Below are 23,456 nucleotides of genomic sequence, written 5' to 3'. Positions count from 1 at the left end.
AAAACACATCTCTCTGATGACAGATGACAGTTAAAAGCTTAATTTAAAATAAATCTTTTCAACTCTGTCTCATGATAAAGAAAGGAGAAGATTCCCTCTTTATAATGGTAATTACGCTGTCATTTATTATTCTATCAGTGCAAGCAATTAAATTACAGCAAGGAAATAGTTGATAATAAAGTGTGGGGAAAATGAATGCTAATTAACCTTTGTGTCACATTCTCTTCCAGATACTTCTGCTTCTCCTCATCACTCATGTCTTGCAGCTTCAGTTCCAAGGCCCCGCTAAAAGGGATGACCATAGCACCCGGGTCATGCTTGTCCACCCACTCCTTAATTTTTATCAACCTGTAGACAAAAGAGGGCACAACATTATCTTGTAGTGCATGCATGACAGTGCCACATTCATTATTATCAAGTAGCACATCCATATTCATAAGAAGCGCATGACTTTACGATGCCACCTTCTTGTATATTGCTTTCCAAGGTCAAGGCATTAAGAGGGCATGATTGCTTCAGGTGTACTCCATTAATATTTTACTCCTATCTGCCTTTACTTTTGGACATTTTTCTTTTTGTAAAGTGCTGTCTGAGAAGGTTTAAAAGGAAAACAGGATCTGAGGGATAAAGCTGATATCTAAAAGCAAATAATAAATAGCAGAGAGTCCTACACCATCCATTCTACCACATCCATGAAAACTTTGTACTAGTTTAAGCATGGACATCCAACACTTAACCCATGCATGACCACAGAGACATCACCGCCTGCTTTAAAAACTGCCAGAAACTCACTGACCTAATGTGCAGAAGAGACATACATGCAGAAACATGCTTTCCCTCTTTTAATGAGAAGCATGACCAAATCTGTGCCCAATGAGAACTTTTGATGAATGCAATAGCTCATTATCACATAAGCTGATCCTCACCTAAGCATTACTCTGCTGAATTGGGTAATTTATTTATCATTTATTACAGGTATTTATATAGCGCTGACAATTTATGCTGCGCTTTATATATTGCACATTCACATCAGACCCTGCCCTCAATGAGCTTACAACCTAAGGTCCCCATCTCACATGCATACACACACACACACACACACACACACACACACGTTAGGGCCGATTAAGACAGGAGTTTATTAACCTTCGAGCATGTCTTTGGCGTGTGGGAGGAAACTAGAGACCCACACAAGCGCAGGGAGAACATGCAAACTCCTAGCAGATAGTGGGGTTCAGAGGGGTCTATGACAGAAACATTCTAAGAGGATGTCAGAATAAATAGTGAATAGCAGTGGCAAGGAATGAAATGCAGGGTTTTAACACAAGCAGAGTTCACTTACATGGCCAACCACACCAGACTGAATAATAACTTATTTAGCACAGGATACAGATTTTCAAATTAGGCTCTCGATTCCTCATGTTTCAAGCATTTGTAGGGTAAGGCTTGGCTGTGTGGATTGGCTGGCACCTTCTACACATCACTTAGAAACAAAAACAGCCAACTGGATGTTCCATGCTGCTGTATTAGAATGTTGCACACTAGCAGACCATTGGCAATGGCCCTTTATGATCAGTTTGTGTCCACTCAGAAATTACATCTAAGTCTAGTTAATGAGTTTTACCACTAAGTCCTTTAACCTTTTTATTTTATTATTTTTTTTTACCATTAAAAAAGTGATTTTTTTTTCTTAATAATACATGCCTTTCAGTTAAAGATCTTTCTTGCTATTCAACAACTTTCAAAGTAATTCTAGTAAAATGAAACCAATATCTAAAAGATGTCAAAAATTAAACCGACATCAATGTTGATAAACATATTTTAGAAAAAATGCAACCAACCAACAGAAAGCTCACTAAGAATATATAATTGAATGAAAAATGTGAGGTAACAGGATACTTGGGTGCACCCCTTAATTTAGACCAATGGTCTATTGCATCTTCCTAATCTAAGTAAAACAAGGACAGTAGCACATGGGATATGTTCAATGTGTATAAATATTTATGTGATCCTTCTTTTGTTTCTTTAAACAATGAAAAAGCTATTATTCAACTTATGTATTAATTGAAACAAATGAATGCATTTTAGATACTGCTTGTGTAGTTATCTGAAATCAATCTTTATACTTTAGTTAATTAAAGGAGAACTATGAGGTGAGTGCTTTCACAGAGTTTTTTTGGGATGTCTGGAGGGATACATACATGGGTGTGGCTGGTATTAATAGGGGGTATGTCGTATGTCATTCAGCAAGTAAACATGTAAGCAATCTAGCACATCCACTATGCTATTCAAGTGCCATGTATATACGCTTAATAAACTGGGATGATAGTTTCCATCACACAAGACAGTGGTCTGGATTCTACTACAGCAGGTGGCCACTCTCCAAAATACATGTTATAATTAAATGTAATGACCTGGCTATACTCTACACATAGGTTTTTGTTTTTTTTACAAAATAACACAAGTGCATGTATATAGACATAATGTATATTCACACACACGTTATTTTCAAGCTGCAGAAAAACAATGCAAACATCTTGCAGAATAGACATCACTAAACATCTCATTCTGTGTGCTACAATAACGGATGTTTGATCACAAGCTTAGCTACTGGAGGTTAATGAAATAATATATAACTTGGGCTGTGTAAAAGCTACGATTTCTGCTCAAGAAAACAGAAATTTGCATACATTATCTCAAACAGAATCTTGTTTCATATATATCATTTGTAATGATAATTGCAGAAGAAGGTTTAAACCGCTGTAGTTAATGTCACTGTTTACCCACCACTCAATTTTGATTTGTGGTCAAAAGACAGATACAGATTTAGACCTGGCTGCAACAAATAGAAGGGGGGTATGAACTGTGAAAATGTTGGTTATTTACAGCACTAATTAGAAGTGATTGTTACATTTACTTCCCACTGAGATCTCCTAAATACAAACATGGACGCCAGTGCTACTGTAAACAGGTACAAAGATTATGGGAGAAATTCAGGAGCTAAACATTTTTTTTTTTAAAGTGCGAAGAATAAGCTTAAATGATATTGAATTACAAGTGCTTTTCCTTGTGAGTTGACGTAGTACCAGAACTGAAGGTTCAAATCTAAACTTGGACGTTGGGGCCAAGTTTCTAATCAAGAGAGATGGATTTTTTTAAAGGGATTAAGTAGTAGATCAGGGCAATGCAGACACTGTAGGGGCAGAAACCTTATGGTGACCTCTACAATGGTGCAGCATTACTTTAATTTCTTCATTAAGGCTGGGTTCATACTAGCCACATGCTAAAATGGTGCGCCTGGTGTCCGCGATGTTTAGTGGGTGCCTTCCAAAGCTTATCCACTTCCTGGTCCACTTCTGGCATAAATGATGTAATGTGCCCAAGCGTTGCATCCTGGGAAGGTTACATCAGCAGATCATTGCTAGGAAATCTCATCTGTAATCTCATGAGATCTCAGGGAAAGGCATTTTCATCCCGAGATGATGTGCATGGTCACATGTTCTATTCACAGGCGCCAGAGTTCCAGGAAGTAAAGAGAGACCTAGTAATCTACATAAAATGGCCACTGTCAGAAGACCATGGAAGAATAAATAGGGTGTGAATAAAAAGCCGGCAAGTATGTGTTTGTAGATGGACATTACTAAACATTTCTAAAGGTGTGTTTGTTGATATTTTAAAGATATGGGTAAAGTTGCTCTTTAATCCCAGTTTGAATGCAGTGTTGTAAAAACATATTATGGCCACTAGATGGGATTTTACAGTTTGACTGTAGTGTGTTGTTGTAATAGTCTATTATGGCCACTAGATGGAACTGATGAGCAGAGGTGATAAATTACTACAAGACTGCATTAGAGCTGGGAAAATATATTAATAACACTCATTTTGGCATTATTTGCCTAAAACAAGCAATTGTTTATTTGTTTATAAATAGACCCCAAAGTGTACACTCCATTCAGGTCGATGCGCTATGTGCGGTGGCCTCCAGTGCCACCCTGCTGCGATGCAGCATGTCTGCATGTTCCGCAGTACACATCGCACCAGCAGTGAAAAGTGAACAGGGCACATAGAAAACAAATGTTTTCTGTGTGTCCTTGCAGTGCCTGGTGTTGGTCAAGAGCAGAACAAAGTCAGTGGTGTGAACGAGGGCTAATTGTACAGAGTTGTTTTAAGAGCCCATCTCCACCCATGAGCTTTCATGCACAACAACACATGTACACAGTCTACATATTGTTTTAAATGGTTCAAGTTCACTTCTACGTGTTGTGCATGGGTTGATAAAATTCATGTCCATTTTTTTATGCATCGGTAAGTATTTAAAGGCCTATTGCTGACAATGACAGTGCATGCAAATGTACATAGATGTGAATCCAGCCTAAGGAACAACATTCTGCAGGTCTTTTGCTCACAGCAATTCTTTAAAGAATTAGAGATTAAACACATTTATTTGAACCATTTTCCCTGCCAAAATACAGATGCTCCTCGGGTTTCGATCAATCGACTTATGATTTTTCCACATTTACGATGGAGTTTACTGTACAGTATGATCCGCTTCCCTATTCACCTGCCGGCTCGCTTCTGCAGCCGGCAGATGAATGTTAACAAGCGGGATCAATAGCAAGACTGCTAATGGCTATTTTATATTGCAATAGCAGGCTGGCTATTGCACCCTCCCACTGAGCAGAGGCGCAGACCTAAGAGAGAACTTTCTCTCTCAAGTCCACTCCTTCTTTTAGTAGGCAGGGATTAAATAGCCAGTCTGCTATTGGCTATTGCAATTTGAAATGACCAATAGCAGTCTTGCTATTGATTCCATTGTGTAGCGCCTGCTGCCGACCGCGGCAGTACAGTACACAAAAGTACACTCCTCAGTTTGTGATATTTTAGTGTTGCGATGTATTTTCCAGAACGTAACCCCTTCATAACCTGAGGAGTGTCTGTATTTGTAAATCTGCTATGCCAGTCCTGCAATCTACATGTCCCTGTGACAGTGCCCAAAACAATACATTTTTTCTTTGTTTATAAATAGACCCCAAAGTGTACACTCCATTCAGGTCGATGCGCTATATGCGGTGGCCTCCAGTGCCAGAGGAGTGGCAGAGGAGATGATGCAAACTAATTTTTTCAATTAAACATCTAGAGTCAGAGAGGTGACACTGGAAACAGAATCAGGAAATAGCAGTGTGATCTTTCAAACTGTGCAGTATGGCAGGGGGAACAAGACTGGCTAACCAGAACCGAAAATTCTTTGGCAGGTACCGTAGAATATACATATTTCAATGGTCGTTTAGCTGCGAGATTGGAAATTATAATACAGCTGATCTATAAACTGAAGGAAAGCAAATGTGCGTATTGCCCACAGAAACTAGAGTGCAGTCACTTTAAGCATATTACTATTATTTATTGTAGATTACTATATTTATTTGGTACCACCATCTCCTCTTCAAGTGTATAAAATATGGCTTTACGGACATAAAATACAGCATGATACAAAGCTGGTGTTTCACTGAATTGTTGCTAAAAGTCTTGTTTTAATCAGACTCATCCTTCATAATATCAATAATCACACCTTAAAGGCAATCTCCACAACGATAAAAAGTGTGGGCAGCCTTTTCATTTGGCCCCAGGACCGTACCTGTGTACAGTTTGGATGATTATGGTTAGTTATAATGATGATATCCAGTAAAAATAATGTAAAGCACGTCGGTCAGCACTCCATAATGTCGCCAGCGGTTATCTCGTTTATCCTATTGTCTTCTATGCAGTATGATTACTGGGTATCAAGCACAAGCTGTGGTTTCTTCACCACATCCCTAAAGGATGACCTGTGCCAACACTTATAAGAAGGCTGATTCTGCTAGCCTTTCCTGAAAACGCCATTAGCCTGGCTCTCATCATGATCCTTTGTCTTTAGTAATGCCCGAGTCATTGACTAGGAACAAGTATGCAGGAGTAAGTGTTTTGATCTCACTTGTTGCAGGTTAGCAACTCAGAAAACAAGAAAACAGTCAGAAACAGCCAATAAACTAACATTTTCAGAAGGATGTCTAAATATAGGAACCTCTGTGTTGAGTTCAGTACCCTACGAAGCAAACCTGTGGGTATAGGAGAAGCTAACAGATACAGGTAGCTGGTAGACTGGGCTGTAAATTGCATACCTGTAGCCGCTGAAACCTTATCTTGGTGCCAGCCACAGTCACTCCGATTTCTTGCAGTGGAGGTTAGGCACTCCCCTTACCCCTAGTGCAATGTCCACTACATAAACTATTTATCTGCAGGGCTGGCCAATGTCATGTGAAGAGTGAGGCCTGCCCCTTTTTATGAAAAAAGTGCAACTTTGTAGATGGTAGATGTAGTAGGTTTTTGCTTATTTTCTCTGGTGAGGTATAGCTAGCCAAAAAAATTGTTGCTCTAGCTACACTGCTTCTCTATTCAGCTACACATTTGCAGCCACTTCCCATTCACATGCCCTTCCTCTAGCATTGGCTGTATATAATTGCTCAGAATGTGCTAACAACAGGGCTTCAGAGTGGGCTAGCAACTTTGGAATATGCCTTCATAATAAGCAACGACACCGCTTCTTATAGTCACCTCCAGGGAGCATGTGACAGACTGACAACACAGGAACTGGAAAACAGCTGTCACCCTAAACCAGGAGGTGCCTGAACGGACCCCTTTTGGCATGATCACCAAACACTATTTTAATGAAGGTTGCAGATTAAAAAAAAAAAGTGCACTCTGGCATAATATTGACATGGTAAAAGTCACGAGATTTTAGTGAGTCAGTTTATGCTGTAGTAACTATTAAATTCTATGTAGAACAAACTATCTACTATAAAAAGTAGCACTGTACAATTTAATTTACTACTGAAGAGGTAAGCCTAAAAACCTGCACCATGGTAAAAAAGCAACACCTGCTTCAAGCCAAAGTACTCTCTGGAAGTGTCCAAAAGCCATTAAACATTCCATCCAAATTGAAATAGTTGTGGAATTCTGGGAGGACAATATATCATTTATGCTGATTCAAGTACAAGCTAACCTGCCCTACCAAAATGACTGGGTTTTGGCTGGAATCAAGGGAACATAGATAAAACTAGGGATGCACCGATATATCGGCGCCAAAACATATCGGCCGAAAATTGCACTTTTGGCATAATGCCGAAAGAGCCATGTTTCGGCCGATACATCGGCGCATCCCTGGTTTCTTTTCTCCCCGCTGGGCGCTGTTCCAGCGAGGAGAAAAGAAAGTGACAGCCGGCCGAGCGCTGCAGGACGAGAGCGCTGTGAGCGGCCGGCATCTCTCCTCCCACACCGCTCAGCCGCCTATCACAGTCTGGCAGAGCGGTGTGGGGGCGGAGACAGCGCTGTCACAGGAGGCTGGGCTTTCCTCTCTACACCGCTCGATCAGCCTCCTGTGACAGCGTGTCAGAGAGAAAAGCAATGTACACATACTCAGTGATCAGTGATCGCTGAGTGGGTGTACATAATTGAGGATGTGGTATGTTAACTATATCCTCAATTATGAATGAATGGGAGTGATCTACATCACCCCCATTCATTCATAATTGTAGTTATAGTAAATATACTCTGTTCTCATGTTATCAATGAACAGGAACACTCAGAGGATTCCTGTTCATTGATAACAGGGGACACAGAAAAAGAGATTGAGGACTCTGTGTTCTCAATCTCTTTTTCCATTTTAAAAGGGAAATATCACGGGTCTGTTTAGACCCCTAATATTTCCCTGAAGCCCCTAAAAGTAAAGTAAAAGATAAAAATATTTAATAAAAAATGAATTAATAAATAAAAATAAAATATAAAAAAATTAAAAATGAAATATTTTTTAAAATTGAAAAATTTAAAAAAAACATTTTCGGTATTGGTTTCGGCCTGGCATTTTTTTATTTCGGTTTTAAAATTTCCATTTCGGTGCACCTCTAGATAAAACCCATGCCAACATACCGGCAACACGCTACCTCCATGCAGATTGTGTACCTGCAGCAAACTGGAGCTCAGGGTTGTAGAACAAGAAGGTTACCCACTAACAACCCCGCTTCTCATCTAGTTTGAGTACAGAAGTAATTGGATGCTAGTTAAACATTTAGTATAGCAAAAAAAGCCTTAAAAAAAAAATCAAACTGCTGTATTAAAATATTGATTAGAATATCCTTGTAAATTCCCGTCACCCTGCTATATTCCCATCAATGAAAGGGTTACATTATGCACTGCAGACAGCAAGTGGTACACTGCCATTTTAGCAGGATGTCTGCTGAGTCCTTAGAGAGATTATTTGCATTCCTCGGGACCTCTATTGTAAAATTCAGATGAATAAAGACTTACAAATCATTTTTTGTGCCGCCACTGTGAGACTGGGAGCCAGTGAATACTCTATTGTACCTTAACTATAATTGGCAAGACAGCCAAAAGCTTGACAGTGGAGAAAAGCACAAGCTTAATAACAAAGGAGAATATCTTAAAGTGTTGACAGATGATCTTCACAATGCAGAAGCAAACCTGCTACATTCTGGCAGTAAATGAGCACAGAGGTGTAAAGGTTTCTCAAGTGACTGACATCAGACCAGCGATTTCCTCTCAGATGGAATGCGGCGGCCGGCAAAGCACTGTCTGCTCTGACACTTGTATAACTGGCTCTTCCTATTCAGTGTACAACATGAGTAACATGGCAGAGACAGAGCAAACTGGGAAATAAAAATCAGCTTGGTATAAATTTATCACAAGTTTTAAGCATACTATTTGAAAAAAAATATCTTCAAGAACTTTTGATGGCTACTGTCTACCTGTAAGATCTCGCCTTTTTCTCTGTGAAAGTCAATCCATGGTACTGTAGAATGCTTCATGCTATATCAGAGGTGGACAAATTAATATGAAAGTCAGTCTGTCCAATCCAGGTGCCAACGCGATTTTTCAGGAAGTAGCTCCATTGACAACAACTAGAGAAAGCCTTAACATTTTTGGCTCCAGCTGCAATTTTTTAAGACCATTTGCTACTTGACACCCATGATTTAACCAGCCCTAGTGCAATATTATTTATTTTCCCTGAAAAAAAAACTCCTATTTTCTTATCTTTATATTACTGCTCTAGGTGTCTCAGCTCTGCCTGATGTTTCTTTGCAGTCTCAACAACTGCCCTAGCCAAGACCAGAGAAGCAATATGACCACTAGTACTGAAAGTATGACGCTCTGCCAAATCTTTATGCTTTGCATTTTCTTCCCACTGAAGAAGACAATTCAAGCACTCCTACGGTCATCCTCATCAGAAAATTCAGGTGCTGTGAAGAGGATGATTGTAATCTAATGTAGAGTATTTTTACATTTAAAGTGACATCAAACCCTCAGATTTTTTAACATAAACCAATACTGTAATGTGTGCCTTAACATAAACCAATACTGTAATGTGTGTACTGTAATCCATGGTTGTTTCCCTTCTCTTTGCTGCTCTTCCTTTTAAATTTGTATCTCTTCTCATGCTGATATCGCTGATGTGCTAAGTTCAGTGGAGCGGCTTAATCACAAGCACCAGTCAGACTCTATGTTGAAAAATGACTTCTGATGCATAAAGCAAACATCAAGAAAGTCACATAGCAAAGTAAACTCACCTAACCCTATGTGTTAGGGGCTATCTGGAATGTGGATGCAGTGGATTAAAAATAGAAAACCAAAATCAAATTTTGAGTAAATTTTCCAGATTTTAGTGGTTTGCTAATTGTTTTAATTTGTAGCCTTGAAACAACTCAAGTCCAATGGAAAACAAATATAAAACCAAGGAACAGATCCAATTACTTGCAATGAAAAAAAACCACACACTATTTGGAGCCCTGGATCTGTCACCCTGAAAAAAAGTGCATCTTTGCCCACCTCTAAGGCTCCATGACCCCTATCTGGCATCAGAACACAGAGAGGAATGGGACAAGCTCTAATTGTTTTGCCCCCATTTTCTGACTTGGTCTGGTACGCAATGCTAAAGAGACTGTGTGGACCTTTTAATTCATTTTTGACATACTTCTACATAAGCCTGATGGAAGCAGGGAGAATCCATGCACACATACTACAACTGCTTGTATGAAACTGCACTGTGCCTATGCTACCTGGCCAGTTACGATTTTAAAAGTGCTTAAAGGAATTCTTCTTTAATCCTTACTATGCTTTATATGTTAGAGATTATTATAAAATCTACAAGAGAGACCCAAGTGGCTAAATATTTTTAGCATCCAATTAATGCTCCATAGACAACGTTTGAAGACCACTCGAGCTCTTTATTCTTGCAGATGAAAAGATCTGACACTCGGCACACTTAACACGTTGACTGTTTTCATAAACTTAAATCATATTCGTTGTGCACTTCAAGATGAAAAATATCTTCCTGGGTGTCTAAACGAATTTCTAAGCTAACAGAGAGCAGTCACTTATCAGTGTTGTGGTTACTGTCATTACACAACCGTTAATGACACAAATAGGGCTAAAGCTAGTTGAAGACAATTAAAGGGGTTTTCCTTTGCGTAAAAAAGTAGAGAAATGCTTTGATAGGGAGGTGAATGTCTTGGATAGTTTACACCCTTTTGATTTTTGCAGATCAGCTGACTGCACAGCACAAGTGTACCTATTTTGCCACAGCCCCAGGAGCACCACTTTTACTTACATGAATTTGGGTAACCCAATATACTGTTCTGCAGCGGTCATCGGCAACTACCCATTTGTATACATAATTTACAGATTCCTTGGTTTCTGTGATACATTCCACATTTTCTTGTGGATGAGAGAGGACAGGGATTAGAACCAAACTTAACATTACTCTGAAAATTAATTGTTGACAATATACCTGACCTTTGCACTGAAAAGAGACCCAGTCAGCAACTTAAAAACATTGCAAGAAAAAAAGAACAGAAAAATCACGTACTTTACAATTATTTTTTTTACTTGCAATATGCCTTTGAATTTGACGAGTCAATTCCCCAGCACAGCTCCCGCCTTACATAGCATATGTCCTCTCCTCATCTGGGAGTGCTGGCCCTGCTCCCCCATCCCTTATTTCACCTGCCTACATAACCTTTTACGTAGCAGCCTGCGAATTTGAGTGACAGCTGCAAGCCTGCTGTCGTCACATCTAAGATGGGGGTACCCAACAGCAGTCTCAGGGCTTTTGGATGTCTGCAAAAGGGAAGTTTTACAAGGGAATATTTTTGTTGAAATGAATACCGTATATACTCGAGTATAAGCCAAGATTTTCAGCCCATTTTTTTTGGTGAAAAGTGCCCCCCTCGGCTTATACTCGAGTCAGCGCCAGGTGTCATCTTACTTACATCGCCGAGCGTCGCGTCACTGCTGCTCCGGTGTGCGGCGCTCCGAGCGGGGTCATCTGGCAGTCTCCGGGTCCTAATTTAGGTGGCCGGAGACTGCCAGATGACCCCGCTCGGAGCGCCGCCCACCGGAGCAGCAGTGACGCGACGCTCGGCGAGGTAAGTAAGAAGAAAAGAAAAAAAATCCTGCAGCGCCAGTACAGCAGGGGAGCAGGGATGAGTCAGCGGCGCGCTGATCAGGCGAGAGGAGCTCCAGGTGTGGTTGTAATTATCGGGCAGGCACCTCTAAGCCAGCTAAATTAGGACCCCACCTGGAGCTCCTCCCACTGGACCAGCGCACCGCTGACTCGTCCCTGCTCCGGCACAGTGAATCACAGTAAGTGAGGGGAGATTTGGGGGGATTTATTACAGTAACCAATTATGTATTGTCTGCACTGTATTAGCAGTATAGCAGTGCTAATACAGTGCAGACAATACATTTACAATTATACTAACCTGAATGGATTAAATGATCTGTATGTAGCCCTGTACTATGGATCATTTAACCCATTCATGTTAGCAGAGGATCATTGTAAATGTATTGTTGCAGGCACTCTATATGTACATGTGCTATATACTACATATAGAATGCACTGAACAATAGATTTACAATTATCCTCTGCTAATATGAATGGGTTAAATGATCCGTAGTACATGATATGTAGTCCTGTACCCCCGTTTCCACTTACAGAGCTAGGTTATTTTTCTTTTAAATAAATATTCATGTAATTTTATTGGTATCTATCTACCAGTAGCTGCCTCATTTCCCACCCTCGGCTTATATTCGGGTCAATACTTTTCCCCAGTTTTTTTTGGTAAAATTAGGTACCTCGGCTTATATTCGGGACGGCTTATACTCGAGTATATACGGTATATAAATGTTACAGTTACAGGCTTCACACTGGGCTATTAGGGCCCATTGACACTATTGCATTGCAGCAATAGTTGCAGTGCTTCAACAAACCTTTCCAGTGCATGTCTTGTAATGCACTGCTAGAAATGGTACATGCACCTTTTTGGTATTACACAACCTGTTCAAATGAATGGGTAGTCTTAAAGCAAAGAGACATTATTGCACAGCATGTGTTAACATACTACAACAGCATGAATGGCCCTTACAGGCATGAACTGGGTCTCTTCTTGTGAAGCATTATGCTCACAACCCCTTACCGCTAAAAGCACGTATATATGCGGCCTCACAGAAATGGGCCGGCCTTCTTCAGTGGGGCCGCAAATATACATACTGGAGGCGCACAAAGTGATAGGCTATCACAGTGATTATTAGCTATAGAACCCTACCGAATCTTTTTCGTCTGAGAGGAGGAAGAAATGTACTGTATCTTTTTAATTAACTGTAGGCAGATTGGGGGATACTGATTAATGGTTTGTTGGTTATACTGCAAGTAGTATTTGCCTTATTAAAAATTTAGAATATTTTGTATTATACTGTTTGATTGTTCAGAAAGTTTAAATGGAATATTTCGATATCCTATTGCTTGGAAAACTCTATCACTCACTCTTACCAGTTGATGCCGTGTGTACTGCTCCATAATCATTACATCTGACAGCTTGTGGACCTCACCTAAATGTGCTCTCTGCAGGCTTTCCTCTGCTGCAACTAACCATGTCATGCTACTGTTGTACTGTTCATCCTTAATATGTATTTTCTTTCTTGTCCTCTATTAATTTAAAGGGGACAGTCTGCTGAACAGTTATACTATAAGCTGATGGTCGCTATATTTTGCCTTCACTGGTTCTCCCCTCATCAACATGGTTATGAAACCTTTCTGTTTTCATGGCATACGTTATCTTATACCCGGTCTTTGTGCTTCTCTTTGCAATGCAGGCAAGTCATGGCTGGTAGGGGAAGAGAAGCAGATTGCTGTACGTAGCTTCCTGAAAACATCACAGCACCTTGCCTCAGCCCTCATGCAAGCAGTGGGCTGGCTCTTCCCCAGTGGCGTCCCGAGGCTGGGTGTCACCCGGGGCAGAGACCGGGTGACACCCCGCCGTGATGTCATCACGCATGCGCAATGATGTCATAGCGCATGCGCGGTGGCCTTTCTGACGCCTGCCGGTGGCCATCTTGGTGATGGAGCGCTGGCAGAGAGAGGAGGGGATGTTCACCCGGCGGGATAAGGTATGCCGCCGGGTCCCCTCCTCTCTCCTGACACTGTCGGGCTCTCGGTCCGTGACCGAGTGCCTGACATTTCATAAGGGCTGACACCAAAATAACTGTCAGTCATTTTGGTGTCACCCCTCCAATGGTGGCACCCTGGTGCGGGCTGCACCCCCCGCGTGCCCTCCTTGTGACGCCACTGCTCTTCGGAGTAGTAATGCAAATATCAAAATGGCTTGTTGGATGGAAGTCAGTCTGGCAGCTTGTGTTTGCATGCAGTAGATGTAGGAATTGAAGCACCACACCAATTAAAATAGTCCAGATACAACTTTATTCAATTAGGGTCAGGGGAGATGATGTGGACTGCAATCCCTTCAGCTTGAAAGTTGTATTGAGCTGTGATGAGAGTACGCCAGCCTTGTCAGCAGCTGGTTTGGCAGCCCAGGGATTGTAGTCCACATACATAATTTCTCTCATTAAGCCCTGATGAATAAGGTATGGTATGGACGCCTGACATGCGTTGGCTACTCTACTTGAATGTCTTCAAATCCTAACGGAATAAAGTTGTTTGTGGACTATTTTAATTGTGGTATGCGAATTCCTACATCTACTGCGTTCACTGTCAAGTCAAGGATACTATAGAGATCCTTTGGATTGAGGAAGCTGTCTACCAGTAAGCCAGATCACACATATTCCCATCATTTAACAACTGTTGGATAAGAAACCACAACAAAATAACCACATGGGCCAGCACTTTCTTTCCACACTTCCAAACATCTGTAATTGCATCCGGGCCATCCAAAGTAACACCAACATATGATGCTGAGTCTCCACGATTGAAAGAACCGACATTCAATAAATCAAAAAAGGGCAGGTCAGGGACAGTAAGATGGGAAGGAAAAGTTAAAAATGATGCTGGACATCCCCCAGTCTTGAAATGAGGCAGACACTGACTTGCTGCAGCTTGAAATGTAGACTGTGAGCAGTAAAATCAGAGTAAGCAATCTCAGTACCGGAGAGGGGGATACCTATTCAGACACAGAAGACGAAGCAGAGTAAAACAATGGCTAAAAGAATGATCCAACCACTGTAATGCTGGCTGATAAATTATTATTTGTATTCATGCATAAGCTTTGGTGAAAAGCTTTAAAAATAATTACCCCCAAAATTCATCACTGATCAAACTTTTGGCAGCAAGTTATATTGCATACAGCATTTGGTGTTTTTCTCCCTCTAAAAAGTAACAACGCTGATTGCCTGCAGCACACAAAGTACATCTCAGTACTGTACTGTCTAGTGTGAGTGGATGATTCATGTGCCCCCTAATAAAAAAGATTCAGCAGTTTCCAATTGAGACCTTTATTCCTTCTCTGACTAAATGATGCCTGAAATTTTTATTCTCGTTCTAATGGAATTTCAATGGCCTTCGGTGCAAATCTACTGGAAATTTTTGCATATTAAGTGGAAAAAATTAAATGATGTTAACCACATTTTAATGTGATTAAGGCTGACAGGGTCATTATTTCAGCTAATCATTCAGACTAAAAAGCTCAGACAAAACTTTGCTGAGCACACGAATGAGATGTTTGAGGAAAACCAAGAAAAACAGGCAACAAAAACATATTTAAAAAATCAATAATTTACCAAAAATGTATTTATATATATATATATATACACACACACACATATATATATATATAGCTATATCTATCTATACTGTATATATATAGAGAGATATATCTATAGATACAGGTGAAACTCGAATAATTAGAATATCGTGCAAAAGTAATTGCAGTAAGTGCTGCAAAAGGGGCCCAAACCAAGTACTGAGTACATATGCATGCTTGTACTTTTCAGAGGTCCGATATTGTTCTATGTACAATCCTTGTGTTATTGATTGCATGTAATAATCTACTTTTTTGAGGTTGTGGATTTGGGGTTCTTGGGGTTTTCATGAGCTGTAAGCTATAATCATCACAATTATGACAAATCACGGCTTGAACTATCTTGCTTTGCATGTAATGAGTCTCTCTCATATATTAGTTTCACCTTTTAAGTTGCATTAGTGAAATAAATGAACTTTGCACGATATTCTAATTATTCGAGTTTCACCTGAATATCTATAGATCTATAGATATATCTCTCTATATATATGTGTGTGTGTGTACACATGCAGTATTTTTAGAATCCCAGCTGTACCTGGTTATCATTAATCTCGTTAGAAGAAGAAAAAAAAGTGTAAAGCTGGCTCTTATTAATGCCCCAGGGAGCCTTCCACTTAAAATATTCAACTGTACTACCAAAGTTTCTGCATATTTAAGCAAGCAAAACAAATGCTTAGATCCCAATTTAGATTTTATCAGGAGCCTGTACAGTACACAGAGAGCTGGGAACAATATGGCCATCTCATAAGAGTATAGCAGGAAAATTTATAGTGCAAAGCAAACTTCCCCTTGGAGTATGAACGTCACTAAAATTCTATGTGCTGGTCACGCAGTGCCAGCTGCACTCTCTAATAACTCCTGGCTTAGAAAATTGTGTGTGTAAATCAAAAAAATTAGCCCAGTACTCCGGTTAGTGATATCATTCAGGATATTAGCAGTCACTTCTACTTATTTGCTTCAGTCTGGTCCATCTCAACCCACTGAAGTGTGTCTGTGTGGGGAGTTTTTTGCCTCACTTCCTGTCCTCTTGCATTCGCCGCAGGGACAGGAAGTCATGGAGAGCAATATAAACTTTGTCAAAACTTCTAACCCCTCATTATACTAAAATGTTTTTTTTTCTGCATGCCAGTCGGAAAGAATTCTTATCACATCATGGCCTGACAGGAAGTGAGGGTAAATTTTCCTTATAGGAACACAGACCTTAATAAAAACCGGAAAAGGGCTCTTGCCATTCCACGCTGTAGCCAAAACATTTTCCTTTTTAGTTTTAGAAGTGTGGTAGGGTTAGGATGACCATCAGGTTGTTATTTCTGTCTGTTCTTTGTTGGCAAGACTTCCTATTACTTCCCTTCCTGCTGACCACACAAGAAGTGAGCGGAAACTGCATAACACGGGCATAGGGAGCAATAAACATTTCACAGAGGTTCTAAACCTTCAACACTAATGCTTTTATTTTTGTTGGAGAAATCTCTATCAATTTCTCTCTGGGGGACCTCACATGCAATAATGAAAAATCTCCCCAACACACGCATTTAAACCAAACGGTCTACATGTCACATGACTGGCTGTCGTGTCTGTCATAAATGTCCATCTTTATCTTCAAACATTAAACGCAGGACGGCACTGCAAGCTTTTAATGGCTGCTGATATGGTAAGGAAGGACAGAGTATGAGAGGCAAACCATAACTGCAGTCTCTCCTAATTACAGCTACACGACAATGATATATTCCTATTTGAATACGGTCTCTTTTATGTAACATTAATGGGGTCGGAGATAATTTGTAAAATAAATACCATTATATATTAACCTTCAATTCAAATCTTTTTACAGATACCTTTTACTCATACGCCTGCGCTATTGTCACAGTTGTGACTCTATTTATTCCACGCTCCACTATCATCCTTGCCCCTTTTTTAGATATTTAAACTAAATATGCTTTCAGAATTGAAGCTTTTGCTGACTCACCGATTCTGGTTATACACTATACAGCAAATATTCAACTCTTGCTATCTTGTGCCAGCTTTGAGTCCTAATGATTATTACTATTACTGGATTTATATAGCGCCAACAATTTACACAGTGCTTTACGTGAACATTCGCATCAGTCCCTGCCCTCAAGGAGCTTACAATCTAAGGTCCCTATCTCACAGGCATACATAAAGACAGGAGCTAATTAACCTTCCTGCATGTCCTTGGAGTGTGGGAGGAAACCGGAGTATCCGGAGGAGACCCACGCAAGCACATGGAGAAAATGCAAACTTGCACAGTGACCTGGCAGGGATTTGAACTGGGGACTCCCAAGGGAGAAGTGCTAACCACTACGCCACTGTGCTGCCTGGGATCACCCATTAAGTTTAAGCCCTGAAAAGGGGAGATAGGTATTTGAGCCACTGAAACATGTTGCCTGTTCTGTGTTGTTTGTGAACCAATACTATTATTAAAAGTTACTGGACTCTCAAGACTTTTTGTTTGGCACTCTCAGACTTTTTACACCTGACCTAAATTATGTCATGACCCATTTTCTGTGACATTACACATTCACTCAGCTACCAGTATAAAACCCAACTATATATAGCAGAGCTTTGGGAGCACGTAAAGCGCATACTACCCATAATCCAGGAAACAATGGATTTCCATACAATGATGAGTTTGAAATGCCAACCAAAGATGCCCACAGACACATGAATGTCTCTCATAGCAACTGCCAGGCCGTAAAAGCATCAACTGTACAGACCTAAGCCTATGCAAACTTTGACATTTAGAAAGTCAGTTTTTGCTTAAAGTGACATAAAACCCTCAGATTTTTTAACATAAACCAATACTGTAATGTGTGCCTTACTGTAATCCATGGTAGTTTCCCTTCTCTTTGCTGCTCTTCCTTTTAAATCCTCATGTCTTCTCATGCTCTGCAGAACTTCTGTTTTGCAGCAGACTGCCTTGTCTCAGGAATGGATACACGGTGTCTGTGTATAGGTTTGTATAGGCTTGTAACCTGAGCCAGCACTACAGGAAGAGGCCCTGAGCTGAAAAGGGAAGTTCTCCCCAAGCATGAGAAGACATGAGGATTTAAAAGGAAGAGCAGCAAAGAGAAGGGAAACAACCATGGATTACAGTAAGGCACACATTACAGTATTGGTTTATGTAAAAAAATCTGAGGGTTTAATGTCACTTTAAGGCTTTTCTGAGCACCTTGAAAATGATTTATATAATTCTGCACGCAAGTTCAGGTGCTTTTGCTGGCTACAATTCACTTTTATTTTAATAAGTTTCAGATCACTACAGTTACTCTATAAATAAAGAAGATGAAAACAATCAGCATATATCCTCCAGAGAAAGTGTAATGTGGGGGAGCATGCATGAGTATGGCTACTTGGTATTACTGCTCCACACACAATGGGCAAAAAACACAGCTAATTAGCAGGATAAACCCCTCTACTCCTGCTAAATAGCTCTCGGATGGGACACTCGTTATGACTGAATGATGGGCCAACAACCAAAATAAAAGCTGAAAATGGTACATTCTAGTCACCTGCTCCTGGGAGCTGTTCATAACACGAGGGTCAATGTTGTCTCTTGACACTTCAACTCCCACTCTGAGGACAGTCAGGACCCCTTCTCCTGAGCCTGCTCCCAGGAAGCCAGGAACTACTAATCCTTCATTTCTCTAATAGATGAGACATCATCGGCGTAGCTAACATTTCCAGCGCCATCACCTCAAAACTCTGGCTACCTGAATAAACCATTTTCATAAACATGAAGTAAGTAGGCTTTTTGTACTTGAGACAAGCCAGTGATAATATAAGACAAGTCCTCCAACTCATCCATCTCTCCCAAACTTGCACAATTGAAACCATGCTGCTAGCTATCGGCATATGCAATGCATTTAATACCATCTCATGGAAAGACGTCGTTTTTAAAACTAGAAACACTAAACCTGACTCGAACAAACTACAAATTTACATGGGCCCATGCCATGTTTACCTAGGAATTTATCGACTTACAAATCTCTATATAAGGCCAATCATCCCCCTATCTTTAGAGAACTACCTAGCCATTTGGCATGGTAGTCCTTTCCCCTCTATTGGTTTAGAAGGATCCACTAAAAATTACACATTTACCCAAATGCCATATAACTTTAGGGCCCTGCCAATTCCTATGCTGAGCCACATTTTACAGAATATTTATTTAATAACGTTCTATAATTCCACAAATATATACGTTCATAGTATAAAAAAACAATGCCTTTAAAACAAGCACTTAAAATAACACATACAACAAATATATTCGCTCCCTCTTTACATTTCCTTCTTATATTTTATTATTATTTCTCCTCCCGAACCGTTCTGCTCGGCTTCCTGTGACAAATCAGGATGGAGGCGGAGACAGCTGTCACAGGAGGCCGAGCCTTCCATACATACTGAAATGAGAAGCAGATCTAAGAGAATATCTAGACCCTTTGGAGTGGAATAAAATATGGACAGCAACCACTAAATGTCCCACCAACATTCTGGCCCAGGAAATTGCCCATGAAGTGCTCTTCCACTGGCATGACACCAACACTAATTGCCAAATTCACTACGCGAGCTTCCCCAAACTGCTTCACAGGATATCTCACATATTTGGTGGGATTTCCCTAAAGTTAGGAAACCCTGTATAAAGGTCTATAACTTATTCAGATCAATACTACAAACCTCTTTCTCTCCAAGAATCCTTGGAAAGCTTTATTATATAGTCCAGTGTCTATTTTACTAAACACCAGCATCAATTTATGTCCTTCATATTCTTTGGCACTAGGCAAACAATCCCAAGAGCTTGGTAACAACCAACAGTGTGCTTCACAGGAGGTAAAACAAAGAATAATGATACAGAAGAAAAATTACAGCCATCCTAAATGACACCCCAAAAATGTTTTTTTTTTAAAATATGGTCTTCTTGGATCTACCACCATCAACTACCCCGAGTGGACCCACAATTACTAACCCACTAACCCCATCAATCCCACAACCCACACTCAAATTCCAGCCCGCATTCCAGAACACGCCCTCATCCTATAGCCCTGAAACACCACACCCATCTCAATACTCTTCCCCCCATTCACTACTGCTCTTACACTAATGAGAGGTGAGCTCTCTGCATACTGCAATACTTTCCCGTGATCTAGGAACACATCAGATAATATACTGAGAGCAAAGCTCCCATGCCATTTATCCCTTCTAAGACTGCAGGCTCCCGTTTGAACCCTAATAAACCCCCCTTTCGAAATTTTCCTCTCCCTCCCCTCACCTATAAACACTGTTTCTCTAACTTCAATTGGTACTTGAATTGAATCAAACAACCACAACTGTTAAGTCTTTTATACAGAAAATGTTATCCAACCTTAATTTTGTTCCCTTCCATTCCTCTTTTTCGAAAGCTTAATAAAAATACTGTACAAGAGAAAGTGTACTGAAAATATTTTATGACAGCATGCAGTGTATCTTTAAAGAAGGCTTTAGGCAGTTTGGCATGCCACCACTTAGCTTTTCTTAATCAAAAAAATAAATGCATAACAAAAGATCAGAAGCAAAGTTCAAACTGAAAAGATGTTAAACGTTAGAAAAATGGAAGCACAAATCCACAATAATTATAAGAACCTTATGAAAAGTAGGGAAGTATCTGTTCTTTGAATAGGTTTACCTTGCCGAACATCCTAATGTATCTTATTGTGATTTTCGAGCAAATAAAACTTGCCATATGAGATCATGATGTGCTTTGCGTCTGGAAAGTCACTGGCTCAGTAGGAAGCTTTTTATCTTCCCAGCAGTCAGTTCTCTGAGAACATCAGTCGAGCTACTGTAGTTACCTGACGATTACTTGTATTTTCTCACATCTGTGTCCAGCAATCTAAACCATGATGATAAAGGGTCATTAGGTTTTGAGTGAGGAAGGGGATGGGCTAGACAATTTGTTCTGATAAGCTCCTTGTTGCGCGCTCCGGTTTACAACATCAAATGCCGGATTCAACACACCTTTGGGATAGTTTTACCCGGGGACAAAGAAATTACATTTCCAGAAGGGATAGCCAATGTGAAGGAAAAGAACGGATGTCCTCTGCGCCCTGGATGTGCCCACTTTACTTTGGAAATCTTCGTTTCAAACAACACAAAAGATGTGGCTGTTTTGTTAGGGAGGGCAAAAAAAAAAAATCACCCAAAAATAAACACATTTCCCGTACTATTATCAAGATAACTGCTGCTTGTAGCACAGCAAAGCAATTTCCCTCAGTGGGACTTACAGTTCAATTTACCAGTTGGGCAAATATTGCGTACTCGGTAGTGAGCCGCAGAGTTAACCAAAGCATGTCATACTTCGAGAAAGTTGCTTTTATGTCGCCTTGTATAAAAATGTATACAACACCTTACAGATTTTTATGAACTGAAGCAAAATTCAGTCTTCACTTTGAAGGAGTGACACTACGATCAAGTAGTTCAATTAGTGTGGTGCCCATGTGAGTCATAACAAAAACATCCCCACTGCTAACCATAAAGAGAATTCCTGTAAGAATAGAAGGTTCAAGGCCTCTGTCTGGTACTTTAATTGTTATGCTTCAACTTTAACTCTAAATTGTAAACTAAAAAGCTCATTAAATGATTTAGCTCAACACTAAACCACACTGGGTATATACCAGAGAGCCGTTTGACAGACTGGGCCACTATGTCTCACTAACACTAGCAGTTTATTCTTCCCATTGATTCCAGGCTCTGTCCCGCAACTACCTTAATATATAACTATATGGCCCTCAATCATCCTTTTGCATTCTCTATAATCCTAAAAAGATAGATCACAGATATAGCAAAAGAGAACCTTCTGAAATGCCCATAGAGAAAAAGAATTATCTGGAGCCCTAAAACATAAGCAGCACAATACCCTCCTTGGGGACAAGGTCCACATATTATGGAGCTTTGCTACAGCTCACGTTTTAAAAACAGATCTTTTAATCAGCAACCTCTAAACCTCTGATACTTCTTCAGTATCGAGGCTAAAGACCACACCTCTTAGTTGCCATAAATTGAACAGCAGCTATTTAAGGGCTAACTTAAGAAGTTTAATTCTTCTGGTTTATAATACAATAGACCGACAGAAAAAGACAGAACAGAAAAGATGTGCAAATAAATATGGTGGCCTTGGACAATGTCATGCAGGAGATGCAGCTGGAGACAAGGTTACCCTTGCAGTAGGGTAGCATTTCCCCCTCTGCACTGCAAGGGGGAAATGCTGGTTTTATTTAGGGGGTTGGAATTAGGTGAAATACTTACCTTATTCCTTGTACCACAGGCTCCCTCCTCTAGTTAGACCAGTCCCGGAAGCTGCTCCTTTCAGATGCCCAACTGGTCACTGCTCTTCGACATTATTTTGCCATTTGGCCGTCTTTTTTTTGCACAAGGCACTTAGTACGTGGATTGGAGTGTGCTTCACTGCATGTTATGTAGATAAAACTATTGTCGTATATGTATTTCAAATGGGCATGTAACTGCTTGTCTGGAGTTATGCTTTAATGTAGATGTAAACCCTAAGTGAATGGCATTTAGTTTGCTAAAGCACTGTGAATCAAACTGCCATGGTTTTGTTTTTTCATTTAAAAAAAAAAATCACCTTTTTTAATCCTCTGTTGCTTCTCGGTGCTGTTGGTCGCTTGCAGCCTCGTTCCAGCCACTTCCCTATTCACAAGAATCCACTCCAGTGGCTGCATGACACTTTTTAGGGCAGGCCTCCGTATAGTGAGAACTGCAGAACATGCCTCCAAAATGAGCTTTAAAACAGCCGCTCGTAGTAATTTCCATGTGACAGAGGGAAAATACAGGAGCACAACTGGGAGACAGGAAGCCTATATGATATTTTAGTGATTGGGTTTACATATACTGTAAGAAAAAAGAATGACGGAACATTTTGGAATTGCATTTACCGCCTCTTCATTGTAATGCAAATGTTTTCAGATATATAAAGGCTCTCGGGGACCCTACACTCCTGCCGTACAGAACTCACTAATACAACAGGCGACAGCAAACCCAAATCTCAACACAGGGTCTAAACATGTCAAAAACTCCAGCAATTATCACTGCAGCCACAAGCATGCCGCTCTCCACATCTTATGAATTTCTACGGTTACCTATCTCCCCCCATTTTCTTTTTTTGTTAAATGCTGTCTTAGATGACAGCTTAATGTGAAGCACACGCAATATTTATTCCTCTTCAGTGTCAGACTGTCTAGCCATCCAGGGGAATACAAAGAATGTCACTTATTAGGATAAAAGCACAAGGGAAGGTAATCAGGGACATATGTA

At 40.3% G+C, this 23,456-nt stretch overlaps 1 protein-coding gene across 1 annotated transcript in view; it reads right to left on the bottom strand.

Moving 5' to 3' along the window:
- The window catches only part of OLA1 (Obg like ATPase 1), an 86,170-nt gene that overhangs the window by 20,305 nt on the left and 42,409 nt on the right, over positions 1–23,456 (bottom strand). Inside the window, exon 4 of the mRNA XM_018572290.1 lies at positions 208–348. Coding sequence (XP_018427792.1) covers positions 208–348 — 141 coding nt within the window. The remainder of the gene's footprint in view (positions 1–207; positions 349–23,456) is intronic.

Source organism: Nanorana parkeri, unplaced genomic scaffold (genome assembly GCF_000935625.1).
Source record: "Nanorana parkeri isolate BGI_ZX_2015 unplaced genomic scaffold, ASM93562v1 scaffold44, whole genome shotgun sequence".
Taxonomy (NCBI): Eukaryota; Metazoa; Chordata; class Amphibia; order Anura; family Dicroglossidae; genus Nanorana; species Nanorana parkeri.
The sequence above is the reverse complement of the archived record's forward strand: the minus strand, read 5'-3'. Positions and strand labels throughout refer to the sequence as shown.